Source organism: Stenella coeruleoalba, assembly GCF_951394435.1.
Source record: "Stenella coeruleoalba genome assembly, chromosome: 2".
Classification (NCBI taxonomy): Eukaryota; Metazoa; Chordata; class Mammalia; order Artiodactyla; family Delphinidae; genus Stenella; species Stenella coeruleoalba.
In genome coordinates, this window is record NC_137147.1 from 139,925,259 (window position 1) to 139,945,125 (window position 19,867).

Here is a 19,867-nt window from a genome sequence, read left to right on the forward strand (position 1 = left end):
CTAACTAAGGAATTAGAGACAGGCATCAACTCTTATCTCCTACCTTAACATCTGCCTGGTTCCTCAACTGGCTTCTTAAATCTTTATGACTGGAAATCTAAACAGTACTCAAGGGACTTCCCTGGTGGTACAGTGGTTAAGAATCCACCTGCCAATGCAGGAGACACGGGTTCGAGCCCTACTCCTGGAAGATCCCAGATGCCGCAGAGCAGCTGAGCCCGGGTGCCACAACTACTGAGCCTGCACTCTAGAGCCCGCGTGCCACAACTACTGAAGCCCACGTGCCTAGAGGCTGTGCTCTGCAACAAGAGAAACCACCGCAATGAGAAGCCAACGCGCGCCGCAACGAAGAGTAGCCCCCACTCACCACAAAAGAAAGCCCGTGCGCAGCAACGAAGACCCAATGCAGCCAAAAATTAATTAATTAAAAAATAAAATAAAAAGTAAACAGTATTCAAAAAAACCCAGTAGCCTCATATTTCCTAAAGTTGTGGAGTCAGAAGTTACTGTAAAGCTAGTGAATTTTCATACTTATTAATAGTTAACATATCTTATAACTACAAAGAGAATTAGCCCTGAGCTGGGAGCTACTATCCAATGCAACTGTGCCACTTGGAATGAGAAGACCTGATGTTTAGAAGAGAATTGTTTTCTCCTGTCCTCTGATTTGCTCAGTCTAGAGATTCTTTTTCACATGGGGCCTGACCACAGAATCTAAGAATTAAGGTCTGAGAGCCTCTAACCAACTCAGTAGACCCAGGCAATATACCCAATGTCTATACTCTAACTGTAAAAATCTGTATAACCTCTAAATTTATATAAATCTTACATAAAATTTTAAATATATTTAGAGATTTATGTAAACTTATATGAAAAATAAAATTGCATAAAATCTATACTTTGTATAGACAAATAAGCAAAAAGCAAAAAACTGTAGAAAACTAAAGACATAGAACAGTATGCACAAAACCACACAGATAGGGAGACTGAGTCTCATATTTAAAAAAATTTAAATTTGGCGTGGAACAACTGTATTTAATAATTTATTGGAGACTAATAGGTTCTGTCCTAGGACTACATGTGACACTCAAATGTCACATATTTTCTTTAAGAATCTCCTCCCTACAATATACTCTTCTCCACACTCCTACCAAGCCCTCCAAACTACCCCCATGCACACTCTACTAATATTTTAACCTACATAAGAGCATATAGCCCTTCTACTCTAAGCAAATTACAACTTAAACAAAATTCTTATTCAAAGGGTATATTAACCACTTAAAAATTGTGACTCTGAAGTTACTTAACATCTCTGAACCTTAATATTCTCAAGTATAAAATGGAAGCAATAATAATAGGCATGACTGTTGGGAGAACTAGAAATGGTGACACACAAAGCAATATTAGTGTCTGAACAGAGAAGATGGCTAAAAATGGCTGTTATTATCATGGGAGGGGCACAATGATAATGGACAGGGACACTGACAGGGGCTGTTCACAAGATAAAAGAAAACAAACAGAACTTAGAAAGGTTCTGGATGAAGAGAAGTAAATACTTTTTGGAAAAAAAGAAAACATGAAGGCCCTCAGCATTAGAATTATAATTCTCCAGGATACTTTCTGGGGTTTGCTACAGAAGAGCTATAAAGTCATCCAGTAGGAAAGCAATGAATGGAAATTTCCAGCTGGTAAAAAAAATACTCCTTGTGGAGAAACAATTTTGAAACTTGCCCAAATTCTCTGGTTATTGAAAATATTAAGAAATAATCTGCACCCTGTTCTTGGCTTAATACACAGAAATGGCAACATTTTCTTTCCTTTTTTTTTTGCTGTACGCGGGCCTCTCACTGTTGTGGCCTCTCCCGTTGCGGAGCACAGGCTCCGGACGCGCAGGCTCAGCGGCCACGGCTCACGGGCCTAGCCGCTCCGCGGCATGTGGGATCTTCCCGGACCGGGGCACGAACACGTGTCCCCTGCATCGGCAGGCGGACTCTCAACCACTGCGCCACCAGGGAAGCCCTCTTTTTTTTAGTTTTTAGTCTTCAGGTGCAACAGAACTGAAATAATCATAATCTTGTTTCAGACACGCTATCAACGGCCCAATTTTACTTACTTACTTAGGTCTTTAATACGTTATTATTACTCCTAATGCCACTGCCCATGTTAATGCTAGAAGAACAGCATTACTCTTGAACCCAGATCTTCTCATGCGCTGGAGACTATCAGTGCAAAGAGGAGTCTACTGGTTAATTGAGCTATTCAAACTTCAGAGAGTTACAGGTAATGAAAGTCTAGAATGCTTAATTGGAAAACCCATACCATGATTATTTGTACAGTATCAGTTAACGAAGGTAAGTTTAACTTTTAATTATTTCAATTAAGCTATTTCTAGAAGACTTACTTAGAGAATTTTCTTATCTGTTCCATCAGTTAGAAAACACAGATTTCCAAGTGGGGCAATGTATAATGGGTGAAAGACTTAATGGTTTATATAATTAAACTGTTCTTTTTCACCATTATTCAAACTTTCAGGGAACATTTATATAGAGCTGAGCAATCATATCTGATACAAGGCTAGTACTATCAAACCTAAAGGGAAAAACAAATGATTTAACCAGGTGATTCACCAAGGGTCACTCTCATTAGCTCATATTTTTGGAAACTTAACAATCGAATTCCTATTTATGAGGATTTTCAATTATTTAGAAAATGTCTCCCCCCAAAATCAAGCACCAAACATTCCACCAAAATATCGGTCCTAAAACCCCCCAGTAAATCTTGGTTTCTGCACTAGCTGAAAGCTTTCTACTCAATAGCAGCTCTGGCTACCATCATGAGCCACAATTTACAAATATCCAAAATTAAAGCCATTCATTTGCCTTGGTTTAGAAACCATGTGGACCCCCAAAGAGTTCTTTAAGCGAATGTAAGTATGTACTTCAAAAACGAAAACCAATCTAGCTAGTTTAATTTACTCTAGTAAATTAGATATTCTATCTGCCATAACTATAATACAGCCTGCAATCCCCACGATAATGAATACTTCTTTTGTTTTTTCAAATTAAGAGCTAAACATCATGTTATGTGCATTTAAACCTTTGGAAAACATAACTGTTGATGAAACAGTTTACTGAAATAATCATTGTTGATTAGAATTTGTTCAACATTACCTCTTGGAAATATCTGCAGAGGCTCTATTAACTGTCCATTTACTTGCTGTTCCATTACTGTGGAATAATACTGCAAAGAGATTATAGAAAGAGATTACTCAGTAATGTATGAATACTGGAACAGACACTTATGGGTTGTTTAATTCATAGTACTTTTGTAAACTACTGGTATATACATATCAACCTCGAGAATTCTTTTTCCCTATTTGCACATCAATATGACTACAGTGAATACTCAGGACTAAAGGTCCAGTATAGTGTTATCCTCCATATTGTCATTTATCTTTAAGAGTAAAAAATGTTGATTAAGATTTTACGTTAGTATCTGATCTCTAGAAATGTTCTGAAAATGACATATACTAAAAATGACACAAGAATTTCCCTGGCGGTCCAATGGTTAAGACTTCGCCTTCCAATGCAGGGGGTGCAGGTTCGATCCCTGGTTGGGGAGCTAAGATCCCACATGCCTCACGGCCAAAAAACCAAAACATAAAACGAAAACGGTCCATGGGGGCTTCCCTGGTGGCGCAGTGGTTGAGAGTCCGCCTGCTGATGCAGGGGACACGGGTTCGTGCCCCGGTCTGGGAGGATCCCACATGCCGCGGAGCGGCTGGGCCCGTGAGCCATGGCCGCTGAGCCTGCGCGTCCGGAGCCTATGCTCCGCAACAGAAGAGGCCACAACAGTGAGAGCCCTGCGTACCGCAAAAAAAACAAAAAACAAAAACGGTCCATGTTTAAAAAAAAAAAAAAGAATCTTATAAAAAATAATTTTTAAATAAATTAAAATGACACAAAAAGCATTTTAGTAGAAATTTCTCAAATTGCCTTTTGTTCTTTTTCCCTGGATTTTACAAAGCAAAATGGAGACACCTCACATTTAGCTTGGACCTATATGCCAGTCAGTTAATCAAACATTATTCATATTTGTGTATAAAATGTACAGATAAATGGAAATCAAAATCACAGAGACTGTGGAACAAAGAAACAAGATATGATCCATCCAAAGATGACAGGATTAATATGATAAAAAGATAGCCCAGTTTCAAGCAAACATACCTTTCACGTTTTAGTCTTCTAAATACTTTAGTATAGATCAAATTTCACTTTAAAAATCTGGGCATGAAAAATTAAGTTCCAAGTTCAAAAAGCTTTCATACTCCATCATAAACAAGTTTATTCAGTAGGCTGTATTACGGTCTATCCCCATTTTCTTTAATATCCTAATTGGTGAGCATATGTCCACCTAACTTGCATGTGGCTTCTATGCCCTAACTTTTTTTTTTTTTTTTTTTGGCTGCACCACATGGCATGCGGGATCTTAGTTCCCTGACCAGGGATTGAACCCACGCCCCCTGCATTGGAAGCACGGAGTCTTAACCACTGTACGGCCAGGGAAGTCCTTGTCCTGACTTTTTTTTAACACTTGACAAACAACAGTGATGTTCTTGGTGGAAAATATCAACGATGAAAACCACTGATTTTGTGTTGTGAGGGGCTGTCACAGAGCAGAATTCCCCTTTAATACTTGTTGTTTCTACATTAAAAAACATAAGCACATTTTCTACTTAACTATCATATTTTCAGAAAATTCCTCCTTGATAATCATTATTTGCTGACATTCTTTAAAAGTTTCTTTCTAAAAAATATGTACATATATCTTTCTATTGCTTTTATGTAATAATTAAAATTATTACAAGATCAAGTTTATTTTCCCTTATAAAGGGGAGTTATAAAATTCTACATCATCTTTAGAATCACAAGTTAACAAGCCTAAGGCTCTTCACCCTAAAAACGAAGAGAAAGTGTATTTTTGATGGCTATGGACTGATATAAGTATACCCTGCCTTCTGAGGACATTCAAACTGTATAGGAAACTGATCCTCTCCTTCTACAGATGTAAAAACTTATACACATAAAGCATAAATATGTGTGATACGCTCTCTGGAATACATACTAAGGCAAATGTCTTTCAGGAAACTATATTCCTTAAAATCACAGAAATATAGTGCTCGCCATTACTCAAGCAGTGATGACAAGTAAATGAAATATCAATCATGTAGGCTGTCAACCTTTTGGGACAGCAATAACTGTTAACAAGTAGTCTGGAAAAATTGTCCGAAAATGACTTGTCCTCAGCACACAAGTATTTGAGGTTTCATGGAAAATTAAGATGCCAGTGGCTATTTGGAACATTGCTCAGGTATTCTTTTTAATGGGAAATTTGCCGGTTATTGATCCACAGCATGTACCCTCTTGCTTCTGGAAGGCTGCAAGCAACTTTCCAATCAGTGGCTGTCAAAAAAATTACTGCCTTTTTATACTGATACAAGACAACAGCAGTGGTGGTGTTCTCCTATAGTTAATGCTTTTCTTTAATTAACTGCTATGTACAATAGGTTAGTAATTTCAGTTACTACTTTACCACAATCCTAGAAATCAAAACAAATAAAATATCCTTATGCTTTATCTAACAAATTATTTACAGAGTTGTGTGAAACTGGCGCTTGGGGTCAAGTTTGAAAACAAATAACCTCAAATGTAAAGGGTCAGAACAGGTGCAAGGCATTTTTTTCCTACTATAAAACCTTGCATGCATGAAATTGACCTGTTTTCCAACTTTATTTATTTACCTCACAAAATATATAAATAAAAATGGTTTCCCTTTCATTTCAAATCAACTAGGAAACTATATATAGTTTTATAATCATTGGAGGAACTTTTTAGCAATCTAAAGACATCTCTTTGTACAGTAATTAACACAGCCACGGTAATGATATTAAGTATGCCACTTGACAGTTTCTCCAAAGCAAGTAGCTAGGATTTGTTTTTTGCTTTGTACAGTTCTTCCAAATCCTAGAAACATTTTCTTCTGCTAAAATACTGGGTTTGATCTGTGTTTGTATTATCAGAGAATTTTGTGTTTCACACACCAAAGTAATTCACCATCAAGGACAAACTATAAAGGGTGGTAATTAAACCCATGGTATGGGCCCACTCTAGGCAACCGACCTCTCAGGAGCGGGCCTGGTGAGGGTCGGGGGGCCATCAAGGAGGCACTAGGCCTAGGAGCTCAGGCCACTGCTCACAAGGCATTCCCTAAGAAACAAGAATAAAACGTGGGCCATGTGCAGTACCTCCTGGCACAGAGCAGTCCTGATGAGCCACAAGGCCTGTGCTGCCCAGTGAGATGAGCAAGGCACTTAGAGGAGTTACAGGCTCAAACCCTGGGGTCTCAGTACTGGCCACTTCTAGCTGATGATCTCAGTGAAGAAATGCTCACCTCACCTCAGTTTACTCAGCTGTAAAATGAAGGTGGTATGTACCCACAGGATTACTGTGAAACTCACATGAGAAAACATGAGAACACTTAATAAGCTGCAAAGCAAGTTCTTTTTGGATCTTCATTCTCTCTCAGGGTTTTATACATTCTCCCTTTAAGGGGATCTTTCCAATTTTGCTCTAAATACTGATAAAATAAGCAATAATGCCAATGACAAGGCTTCCACTAGATAAAAACAAAATGAAAAGACAACCAACCAAACCAAACCAAAATCTAAATCTTTTACGCCAATATACTTAATATGGCTTGGACAGAAAAGTAACAAAGTGACCATGATAACGTTAATGGAGCCATAATTTGGCATTATCCAAAAAGCTTCTTAGCTTAATCTCTATAATCTTATCCTGGCTTTCATTACCCCTAACACAAAGTCCTGCACATAGTAGGTGTTTGACAAATATTTACCGATTGAAATGGAGTCCAATCCCGATTCTGCCACTTATTAACCTGTATAGTCTTCAGGAAGTCATTTAACCTCACTGAACCTGAGTTTCCTCTGAATGAGGGTAAAGATACCAACTCTATTACATAGGGTTACTGTGAAGCTCAAAATTAAACTGCAGCAATAGAATTAGTGAAGGCGTTTGTAAACTGTAATGATTAGTAGTTGAGGAATTTAAAAGTGAACCTCCTAGTAGTGAAACAATATTAAGCACAGCACTTTCTGAGTAGAAGTGTTACGGAATTTAAAAACACAAAAATGGTTATGTATAACAAGTACAAACCGAACACGTCTGCACTCAAACTGAACACGTCAGCAGCAGTTATAAAACATATTTTCTCTGGTATCCCTTGTAGAATCCATTACATGCAGTAATTGCAGCAATAATCAATAAGCTAACTGAGTAAAAGATTAATCAGTTTTGTGATTGCTAATGGAATCTCCAGTACCAGACTCAGATTAGTTTCAGAGTCCCTCTGAGATGTTCTTCAAAATCCTTAAACAATTTTAATAAGGATGTGACAAAGTTTAACATAGTTATCCAAATATCTAATTAATTTGAAACAGAGGGCCAGATTGAACAAGGGGATAGCAAGTACAATTTTTGGCTTTGTTCTGTTTGCAAGTTTATCATACAGTGTTCCTATTTGTTATGACCCTAATTCTAACAGCACAACTCAATCAATAATTACATTTTTTTCTTCATGGAAATCTGCCATATAAAAACTTGAATTCCAAAACAGCACAGTTAAACTTTACAAGGCACAAGTTCTCTACTGAAAAGAGAGAAAACAGTGAGAGAGAGATACACAGAAACAACTATCACTTGTTGAATACCTACTGTGTGTTAGGCTCAACACTGAAACTGAGTCTCCCTAAACCCCCTGCCAAGTTTATGATTAACGTCTCCATCCAAAATTTTATTCCCTTTCTTGTCCCGCCCCCATTCCCCTCAGGATTGAGGAGTATCAAAGAAAAGGGGGGATTAAAACCAAGCAGGACCCTTCGGGGCCATCCTAGGTACAAAAAAGCCCCTCCACATCCCCCGTTTCTTGTTTGTAGCAAAAGGCTTTAGTCTCCTAGGCTTCCCTGAGTTCCAAAGAGCAGACTCAAGCAGCTAACTATTAGGACAACAGAGTCACAGGCCTCCTAGTGCCTCCTCAGGGGATACAGATAACAATCTGATGCAAATCTTTGAATTGTTCTATAGAAACTAAGACTCCCACCCAGGTGGAGAGAGGATGGTGACTACATGCTGACCACAAGCACTAGACCCCAGACTGGTTGGAACCAGAAGGTTGTGATTCCTTAAACATCACCCTGTTACCTCACCACCAACAAATCAGAAGAAGGTCCACGAGCTGATCAGCTTCCTACGACCCTCTCCCCTCACACTGTCTTTAAAAACCTTTGCCTGAAAGCTATGGAGGAGTTCGGGTCTTTGCAGCATGAGCTGCCCGTTCTCCTGGCTTTGCTCCCTGCAAATAAACCCTCACTTTGCTGCAAACCCCGCTGTCAGGGTTTGGCTTTCTGCACCTCAGGCACACGAGCCCTTGCTCAGTATCAATACTAGATATTTACATTCATTCATCTAGTTTCTCACAACCCTATCCTATTCTGGGAGTATCATCACCCCTGTTTCACAGATGTAGCAAACGGTTTATCAGTCAACCAAGAAAAATACTTCTTTCATTCTAGTCCATGCACTCAGAACATAAAATGTTTGCTATTTGAGAGTCAAAAGGTAAGTTATCTCCTGTTTCTCGTACCTCAAAACCTTTAACTAAAGCAGGCTACTGGGTGGACTGCTGAGCTGGTGGAAAGCTTCTTCATTCATATCCTGTGTGGGCTAGGCCATGTCACCTGATCTTTCAGAGACTGGGGAAGGCAGCGTGGTGTGATGCAGATACCTGTGCTGGCCGGTGACTTCGCCCTCTTTCTTCAGCAACTCCCCCCGCCTGTCCACATTTTCCTCCTACCTCTCTTACCACTCTACTCAGCTTCCGGTAAGTGATTCTCTCCCCATCCTTTCTTTAAATGCTCACGTTCCCCATGGTTTTTCATCAACCTTCTTTTTATTTTGTACTCTCCTCGAGTTAACTTCAGCCACTTCAAAGGTTTCAATTACCAGTGGAGTCACTGAGACTAATTAGGAGCTGATGAATCACAAACCTTTATTTCCAGCCCAGATTTCTCTCCTAAGATTCGGAACATACCCAACTAGTTGTCCAGAGGCCCCTCAAATTCAACAGGTCCCTACCTCTCCCACCCCTCCCTCCTGCCCTAGGCCTGTCTTCCACCACATGGGTTCACTAACCGGGTGAACGAGATCACCATGACCTAGCTTCCCAAACCAGTTATCTGGGAGTCGTCCAGACCATCTCTCTTTCCTTCTTCCCCACACCTCATCAATCACCAGTCTTATTAACTCTACATTTTCCCCACTTCTCAAATCCTCAAGCTAGGGCGCTCCATGATCTATTCCACCTGCCTTCCCAACCTCATCTCATACCCTCCCCCCACTGTCCACGCCACACTAATCATGGGTAGCTCCTCCTGAATGCACCAGGCATCCTTTCACCTGGGCCTTTAAACACTGTTTTCTCTGCTCAAACACCCTTCCCAGTCCCCTTGTCCTCACCTACTCCACCTAGACACCACTGTCTCCAGGAAGCCTTCTCTGTCCCCAAAGCTAGATCAGGTGCTCCTTTTTTGTGCTCACAGAACACCTAATGCTTAGGCATATGACAGCATTTATCACTATGCCTGGTAGCTCTGAGTCTTTCTCATCCTCCCACACCAAACACTGTTTCCTTTTTTGTTAACTTCCCTGACTGGAGCATGAGCTCCTTGAAAAAGTGAACTATATGTTCACTGCACCTCCACCAGCTAGCATAGGGCTTGGCCAGAGAGCTGCCATCCCATAAATATTTAATGTGTGAAAAACTGGCTGTATGAATAAGTGAGCAAATCAGTGAGTGATCGCAGGTCCCGCCTCTACATAGCTGTATGACCTTGAGAAAGGAATACAATTTGTTTGTGCCTCAGTATTCTCGGCTGTAAAAATGAGAAAAATAGCTGCCTTGCTCACCTCATAAAGGTGTTAGGAAGATCAAAATCACAGAAGCTGGTATATGGAAATTTTTTTATAAAGTACTTGAAAAACATCTTAAAATAGGGCACAGGGCTACGAATCTCCTACTTCCAAGCAATAGTACATAGAAGAAAAATGGCCATAACGATAGGGTGACACAGAAACCACTAAACAAGAACACTGAAATGTTTAGACCAAGTACAGAGGCAGAATTTAACTAACTGTTTATCAAGGCTGATTCAGTATCTCCTCCCCTTCCCTCAATTACTACAGTACTATAAATAATAAAATAAGTAAAAGGGTACTATAAGGAACATTGTCTGTTTCTCTTTCTGGAAGTTCATCAAGGGCATGGACCATGTCTTGTGCATTTTATTATCTCTTATGGCAGAGGTATTAACCTGGGGTCTATATGGGCCTGAGAGATCCTTGAAATTCCTGAACTTCTAGGTAAAATGTTGCACTGTGTGAATTTCCTGGGAAAAGAATAAATAACTTTCCTCACATTTTCAAAAAGCCCTGTGTCCCCCAAAATCTAAGAAACTACTGCCGTAGAATGCTTAGCACCATGCCTTACACATAATGGCTGCTCCACAATGTTTAAGGGGAAGGAGGCAAATAGGAATTAATACAGATGGGGTGACTACGTACTCTCATTGGTTATAACTTATTCAGTGGCAAGTCTTACATATCAACTCACATCAAATCAGACTTATTTATTATTCTTCTATACATTTATAACAGAAGGGTTTCTTAAATCTCTCCTTAGCATGCTTTCTAACAGACAACATAAACAGTACAGCATGAGGAATATACTTATAAAGAATAAGCATGCTGGCTTTTCCCTACTAATGGTAAAATTTTCAAATTCTTGTTTTGTCAATATTGCAAGCATACCCTGTTATATGTAGCTCAGTCAGTAATTACAGCAATAATCAATAAACTAACCAACTATTTGCAGTCCATAGTTAACTTATTAGTTTTCCTAGTGAAGAACCCAACAATCTTAACTCTGCCAAATGGCTACAAATTCAATTACAACACTACTCAGATGTGCCATCAGTTATACCTCCTTTCAATTACTTCTCATACTTTACATTAGAGGCATCCCCTCTGTGATGCTGGCCTCTTAAGAAGCACACAACTGCTCCAACAGCCGAAAATAACATATGAAGCTAATCTATTCTGAATACCAAATTAATAACTACATTTACTTACCTGGCTTCAGGTCCTCCCACTCCTCGATAACTCACTGCCCCTGCCTTGAGGTGACTACAGTGTGCACATGCTCTTCCTTAAATGACTCTAGACCAAGGGTCCACATATGGTCATGGATTGATTCGATGATGAGAAAGAAAATCACAATGAAAAGTCTTCCAGTGAAAAGGTCAGCAGGAAACAACTCTGAGGCCTCTTTTATAGGTTAATGTTACTGTACTTATGTATTTACTAGTGATTTGAAAATGAAACAGACAGTAAGTTGGCCAAGTTTGATGATAACACTATTTGGACAGTAAAACTGTAAAGGATGTTAGGGAGCTCCAGATGGTCTTAAAAGAATGGAGGTTGGACAGCCAACAGCAGATGAAATTCAACTTGGCTAAGTTTAAGGTGACGTGCACTGGCAGAACGAGTTTAAATTTGTATTCAGCGATGGGTCCAAAACTAGTAGGTTCCTCTCAGCTGAAGCTTTCATAGTCATCACCATCACCACGGTTAGCTTGAGGCATTGTCTACACTGACCTTTCACCTGATTTCTAAGTTGTAGCAATTCTGCCATAGTTCCAAAGTAGGAGAAGTTTAAATAACTTCAGGGAACCTACAACTTAAATAAAACAGGACCATCAGGTCATGCGGCCAGCAGGCCAAACGGAACATTCCCTTACAAATAAACTACTTTATTTAGCCAGTTCCAATAGTGTTCAATAAAGATTCAGCCTACTGCTCAAATGCTGTTAAAAAATAATTGAAAACGTAGTGAGGAATGAGTAAAGAACATATATGTAACAGAGAAACATATATTAAGAGAGAAACAAATTGTTTTGAAATTTCCAATTACCTCAATTTACCCCTTTTTGGACATATTATATTCCTAGGTTGATAATTTACTGAATTCCTCTAACTTTACTGTATTATAGCAAATTTATATTCATCTTTCAGGTATACGTAGAAAATACCCCGTTTCCAGTAAAACTGGCCCTAAGAGAACAGGTTCATTAGGAGTTGCCAACAAGAGCCGAACACCTTGGTTATGCCTCATAGCAATCCTACCGCTAGAGGTCCATCATTCCCTCGCAGCCCATCTCTCTCCGGAAGAGAAGCCCCTACCACAGCCACCAAGAGGCTAACTGATGTTCTACATTTTTCTGCCCCCTCATGCCAGCTGCCTCAACATAGGACCCCAGAGGAATCAACCTGTAGTCCACACTGAGCCCTCCACAGAGACGGAGCTGAACTGGGAGCACAGCCATGTTAATGACAAAATACTGGTGGTTCAAAGCACCCAGAATGCCCTGATGCCACCTGGCTGAGGTCTGCTTGTGCTGTCTCTTCGTTTGCTTCCATGAGCTGCATAATAAACTGACGCAAATTTCAGTCTGCTTCTGCTTCTTGCTAGCAAAGATGTCCCAAGATATTTCACAAGAGGGGCTAAATAAGGAGCTACTACATTCTTATCACTATTTCAAGGGCATCCATATGACCCAGACAACACAGAGAAGAGAGTTAAAATAATCTGCCTCTGAAAAAAAGTTTCATTCTTTGACTAGGATGAGAAAACAGAACAAAAACTTTACTTACAGCTTAGAGCATGTCACTATTTGAGTAAAAAAAAAAAGAATAATTTCCACAACTATTTATTTATTTCATTCAGTTTTCCTGTCTCACTCTTTTCACTGTTTCTCCACCCTGCCAGGAGAGTATCGAGTATTATCACTTGTTTAGATGGATCGCGTTGAATTAGGGGACTAACCACTCACTGAAGACCGAGATGACTATGCCACATACAAAGTTAAGTTCAAAGTAGGACCAACTTAACATGGAGCATGTTTAAAAGCACCATGCAGAAAATGAGGTTCCAATCTCTGCTCTTTAAAGAAAACTTCCTAATAGCAAAGGCCCTGAGGCTATTAAATGTTCAACAACTAAGTGGGCAACAAATTCTGTGGTAAAATTCAGCCTTGTAGGAAGGACAAAATCTTGAAAACTTCAAAAGCCCACAAAGTATTTGTCTGTATTCCTTTTCAAACTCAGGTACACTAACATTCTAGTAAATAGCATTATTTTTGCTACCAGGAAAACAGTAGTATTTCCAAAGCTTCTTCGGCAGGATCTCAATAAATGCCAAAACAAAAACATCACTTAAAACCACCAGGAGATGGGGCTTCCCTGGTGGCGCAGTGGTTGGGAGTCCGCCTGCCGATGCAGGGGACACGGGTTCGTGCCCCGTTCGGGGAGGATCCCACGTGCCCCGGAGCGGCTGGGCCCGTGAGCCATGGCCGCTGAGCCTGCGCGTCCGGAGCCTGTGCTCCGTGACGGGAGAGGCCACGGCAGTGGGAGGCCCGCGTACAGCAAAAAAAAAAAAAAAAAAAAAAAAACCACCAGGAGGGAAGACTGGACGTCCAAGACCTAGGTCTGTGTCCAGGCCTTCCCATTCATTAGCAATGTGACCTCAAACTGAATCTGAGCTCAGATTCCTTATCTGTAAAATGAGACAGCTGGACAAGACCTCTAATGTTCCCTTCCAACTCTCCTTGAGCAACTATGATTTTTGAGGCAGTCTCCAAGTTATGCATGCTAGGATAAAGCCAATCATATCCCAATTTACAAGGTGCTACAGAGGTCAAAAAGTATTTTCCCTCATGGTACCCAACATCTAACAAGGTACACTACCGTCAAGTATACCAAAGGGAATACTTACACTCCAATAAAACACAAGGTCCCTGCCATAATGGGAGGCATTACAGTTAAACTCATCCCATACTCTTCTGGCAATGTGGAGAAACCGTATAAAGAGAGAGAACCGGCAAAATGAAGAAACTTATTAATATTGTGCTCTACTCATATAAGCCTCTCAGTATTGAGAGAACTAGGCGTAATAAATCCTTTACTAGCCACAGGATTTAGCAAAAACAAATAGGAGTCCATTTACAAAAGCAAGATGTACTGCTGAGTTTCTTGATGAAAGGTCACCTAAAAGCAGAGGTTAACATAAAAATAACCTCCTCCTATAACTGGGTCTCAGTGATAAATAAAGCTTATGATGAATCAATAAATAAGGCCCAGCACTGCTGTGCTTGATGCTATAAGGAAATGAGGCCAGCACTACCAGACAACAATTACAAAAAGATGGAAGGAGAAAAGCAGTATACTATTCAGTCTTTCTGGAAAATGAGAGAAGACAAGAACAACAAAAAAATTTAAACTACTTTAAGGGAATATTTAACAGAATCCTTTAAATAATTAGCAATGATCAGGTATTTAGTTTTCAGGATATGTAGCTTGGCTGTACTTTTTTCCTAGTAAAGCATTTCAAATTCTAATTAAAAAAATACTTTATGGAGAAATTAAAAAGATACAATAGCGTCAGAGGACAAGCCATGATCCCAGAAGTAGAATATTCTAACACCGTAACTTACAAGAAACTACGCTATAAAAACAGATTGTTGATTAACACAAACTCATAACAAAACGCAGAGAGCGATCACAATGGTGCTGTAATAACACTTGGCTGCTGAATTCTCTCAATACATTAAATATCTACCTGAAGACCAAATTACTTTACATTTTCTTAAAAGACAATTTATTACAGCTTTGTTTTCCTCTCATTATCTCTTAAAAATATATCTAATGAAGAAAAGAATACAACTTCTAAATAACTTACATAAAATGGTACTAATGTGTGACAACAGACTTTGGTTTACTATGTTGGTTATTATTTAACAGCACACAACAACCTATTGTCGTGACAAATCCTTACCACAATGAGACAGTCCATGTGTCACATGTATCAAAATCCACTGTATGCCATTATTATGGCACACATAAAATTAACAGCTTAAGGCTGCTAGCAATTTAAATAATTAATAAGTTTTCAATTAAAAAGGCAACATTTTCAGGTCTAATACAAAAATCTATTTAAATTACTGATAAAAACTTATGCTTCTGTTGGCCCAAAGCCATAAAATGCTTAAATCCAAGGGGAAAAAAAAAAGTAATTCTGCAAGTGTCAACTCAGACACTGTAGTTTTTTTAAAAGAATGTGTAAAGGATTTATGGTAAAAGTATGCCTAGTTTTGCTTTCCCCATATGGTTTTTAAAGAAATACTAAGGTGACTACAAATTTATTGAATTCCACATGAAAAACATAGCTTTTTTTTTTTTAACAGTAAATACGTGGTCATCTGTCAGTATCTTCCCTATCCCACCACCCAAATCCTGGAATCAAAATTTTTCAGAGCCAAACTGAACCTAAAAAATAAAGGCCAGGGCTTCCCTGGTGGCACAGTGGTTGAGAGTCCACCTGCCGATGCAGGGGACACGGGTTCGTGCCCCGGTCTGGGAAGATCCCACGTGCCGCGGAGCGGCTGGGCCCGTGAGCCATGGCCGCTGAGCCTGCGCGTCCGGAGCCTGTGCTCCGCAACGGGAGAGGCCACAACAGTGAGAGGCCCGCGTACCGCAAAACAATAAATAAATAAAATAAAAATAAGCATGTCACATTCTCAGGAGAGTTAGCCAATCTATTATTACTGTGCTAGACCTTTCAGCAGACAATCCTACTCTGCCTTTCAAGGTACTGATGAGCCCTGCTCTAAATTCTCAGGGCACAAAGACTCTCAAATAAGTTAATGAGAAGTAAATGGGAAATTGACTTTTCCTACTCTGTGCTCGTCTGAATGCAACTCTCTGTTAATCATGCCATCCTTCTTGTTCTCTTTCCTCCTACCCTAAATTAAAACTATTGGCGGAAACCCATACAGATATTTCACAGTTTTCATCACGACGAAAAAATATCCTGGTTAAAGTTGAGGTCTATCAAAAACCTACAACCTAACCACTGGCTGAGATCAGAGTCTCACTGAAAAGCAAGGGCCCTGATTCCATCATTTCCACCATAATACCACTTTGCATTTGTATAGAACTTTTAACTTTTCAAAGGGCTTTCACATCTATTATCCCATTTGGTCATTACAATGACCCTGTGCAGTAGAAAGGACAAGTATTATTATCCACAAGTGACAGATGAGGCAACTACAGCACAGAAAGGTTAAGTGTTTTGCCTAAGGCCAGGAAGCCAGAGGAGAGCAGTGGTCTCCTTGCTTCCAGTCCAATGCTCTTTTCGCCAGACCACTAGAGAAGGTTTCGTACACAGACTGCAAACTCAGAAAAAATAAAGTAAAATGAACAAGAGAAAATAAAATAAAAATAAGAGAAAAGAACAAATCAGGGCTCAGGGAAGCTACGTCTCTTCATTGTCACTGAATTACTCAAGCTTAGTATTAAAGTTTTAGAAATGTATCCTTTTTTCCTGTTTATCTACTTCAGTCCTGAGACAAATGTTAATGCAATTTTTCACTGAAATTTGAAACACAAAAGAAAAGTCATTTGGGGATATATTCAAATCACTTAGATTCAGTAAGTAACCCTGCAGTTCATTTTGGGGTGGGGTGGTTAGTGCATAAAATAACTGAGAGTACATCTTAAATCATGTATCCATATTAAGCCTGCAGCTACATTATAACCATGGTCTGTTTGTAAGGGTGAAAGAGATCTCCAGTTGAAAGTAGATTTTGAAAAATTTTTTAGAGCCCAGGGGTTCGTTTTTAATGAGCCGTTACTTTAAGTACTGCATAAAAAATACAGGAAATTGATAGTCCATTTAGTCTGCACCATACCTAATGCAAAAGTCATTAAGATGCATTATTCTTAATGTTCATGATATGATCAGTAAGTGTCTTTTGAAAAGAATGCCCTTAACTTTCACGTAAGGAAATCTTTAAAAATCTTATATATTATACAGAAAAATGTTATAGCAACTGTGATTTACTTTTATATCTTCACTATTCCAAGAAACAGCATCCTCAATTACATTAACATTTAAAAAATAGTCTTCATTTGTAATATACTTACATATGACAGCATTGCCTTCATTTCTTCATCACTTCTCACTGTAATTCGATCACCATCTTCATCTTCATCTGTTTAAAAAGCAATATAATACAAGTGATAAGATTTGCATTTTTTAATGTACAAAACTATGTTATCTGGGAACATAATACAACTGGTTTGTACACTTGATATCCAAATCCTCAACACCATATCTTGTGGATGTTAAGGTTTTTGGTTCGTGGTTTTGTTTTTTAGTTTAGAATACAACCAGAATCTCAATAAAGAACTAAAAATTTTAGGAACAGTTGAAAATTAAAATATTGCTCATGTCATTCAAGACATGTATCTAAGTTAAAGTAAATATAGGGACTTCCCTGGCGGTCCAGTGGTTAAGACTCCGTGCTTCCACTGCAGGGGGCACAGGTTCAATCCCTGGTAGGGAAAGTAAAATCCCCCATGCTGCACGTGTGGCCAAATAAATAAATAAATAGAAATTTAAAAAATAAAGTCAATATAACTGGAGTATGACTGAACAGGTTTGGTTTGGAGAAATTTAAAATCCAAAGAAAGGCCAGTTTTATTTAACTATTAGAACTTTTTCCTTTCCCACACGGCACCCCATCCCTCTATTTCTCCATTCTTCCTCTCTCCCAGGCAACCTGTCATGTCATAATAGTATAATAAAAATGGCTAACATTTACTGAACACTACCGTACACAAGGCACTGTGATTTATGCTCCATACCCCCTTAAAAGACTCACAATGATTCCATGATGTGGACAACATGACTTGATTACTATCATTCCCTTTTTACAGAACTGAGAGCCTAGTATAAGGTTAACTTGCAAAGCAACTCTAATACAGTTCTCCTCATAACCCACCTGATCTTGTAGCTCTCTATTTCTGAACTGTTTCAATTGTACTGGGTACTCTCTGACCACAGTAAGCTTCAAATGGTGATTCGTGCTATTGTTGAATAATTTAATGGTCTTAAAACTAGAGGATACAGACTTCCCTGGTGGCGCAGTGGTTAAGAATCCGCCTGCCAATGCAGGGGTCACGGGGTCAATCCCTGGTCCAGGAAGATCCCACATGCCGCAAAGCAACTAAGCCCATGCGCCACAACTACTGAGCCTGCGCTGTAGAGCCTGTGAGCCACAACTACTGAAGCCCACACGCCTAGAGCTCGTGCTCCGCAGCAAGAGAAGCCACCGCAAGGAGAAGCCCATGCACCGCAACGAAGAGTAGCCCCCGCTCACTGCAACTAGAGAAAGCCTGTGGGCAGCAACGAAGACCCAACTCAACCAAAAATAAATAAATTAATTAAATTAATTTCTTAAAAAAACTGGAGGATAATAAGACTTCACAAAACACTTAACCAGAATGGATATATTTCAGTAAGTGGATCACCGAAGCAGCCACATCTAGAAACAACGTACTTACTTCATTGATCCTTCTCTTATTTAAAATAGTTTTGAAATATGTCTTCAAAACTGTTTTAATAACCTGAAGATAAACCAAGTGAAAATATCAGATCTGATTTTCAGCCCAAAATGGAACTGGCCATCTGATTACTCGCTCATCTATACCATCTGCCAGGCAGGACCCAGAATGACTTTTGGCTATTTCTAAATATTTACTTAGCTACTTCATCCTTCTAAAGATTAAGATCTGTCCACAGGATAACAGCATATGTGGTAGACTTTAAATGTACAGTTGAAAGAAAAATGCTATGAACCTTTTGAGCAATGGCAGCATTGCTGGAAGACGTACACAGCCTCCCAGGGGGACAACTTGGAAGGCGCAGGCTCTCTCTCATTTGGATGCCTCAGCTCTGGTGCACTTGTTAAACTGAGTTATTATTTTTTTGGTCACTCTTGGGCATCTAATTGCTGATTTGGTCAGATGCAGAGAACCTGATCCCAGGCCTGGGGAATAAGACAAATCTCTCACCATAAAGAGAATAAGCTAGCATGACACGCTCTGGGGACTCTTACTGAGAATACTGGGGGAGTTCAGTTCAGCACCTGGATCTTAGCCCACCACACCTCAGCAGGCCCTCCCTCCTGTCCAGCCGCAGTTCTTAAGATATCCCCATTTGGTGACCACACCATGGGAACCCTAGAAGGGAGCCTGTATTCTCCCTAATTAGCCTATTTCAGAGCAAAATGCTACCTTCTTTTTCTCTCCCACAGCCAATAGCAATCTGACATCATGAGGGAAAGCAGCACTTGAGCCTGTCCTGCTCAGTGACCAAGCCAACAGCTCTCACTGGGGTTTTCTCTCCAAAGTAATTGTTCCTGGATCCTAGATACAGGTTCACTCCTGCAGAGTTTCCCAACTCGATGTAAATCAGTATCATCAAGACACACTGTCTGAATATCTACATAGCTAGGAGCTGTCACAGTCACCACTGGTATTACCTACCAAGAGCTGCCTATTTTCAGTATAAAAGGCACACAATGGTCATTATCAGTAACAAAGAAGGCACATTCCTAGGGAGGTTACATATATAAAGGACTACAGAGAAATCTAGCATTTTCCTTCCCTCTTTTTTTTTTTAAAAGCTACAGACTCTATAGAGCCAAACTGGGAGAGAAATGCCATTCTAATTTTGGAAACAGAGGGAGTTTCTATAGAGGTTCCAGAAACTAGTATTTTCAAGGTTAAGTCAAAAAGCTGTCATACAAATGCAGGAAACAAAGGGGAAAAAA

The 19,867-nt window shown here is 39.6% G+C and overlaps 1 protein-coding gene across 3 annotated transcripts in view; it reads right to left on the reverse strand.

Moving 5' to 3' along the window:
* Positions 1 to 19,867, reverse strand: part of MAP2K5 (mitogen-activated protein kinase kinase 5) — a 262,237-nt gene that overhangs the window by 225,943 nt on the left and 16,427 nt on the right. For all 3 annotated transcript variants that reach the window (XM_079913743.1, XM_079913742.1, XM_079913744.1), the window contains exons 3-4: positions 17,175 to 17,242; positions 3,171 to 3,240 (exon numbers count right to left, since the gene is read on the reverse strand). In XM_079913743.1, coding sequence (XP_079769869.1) covers positions 3,171 to 3,240; positions 17,175 to 17,242 — 138 coding nt within the window. The remainder of the gene's footprint in view (positions 1 to 3,170; positions 3,241 to 17,174; positions 17,243 to 19,867) is intronic.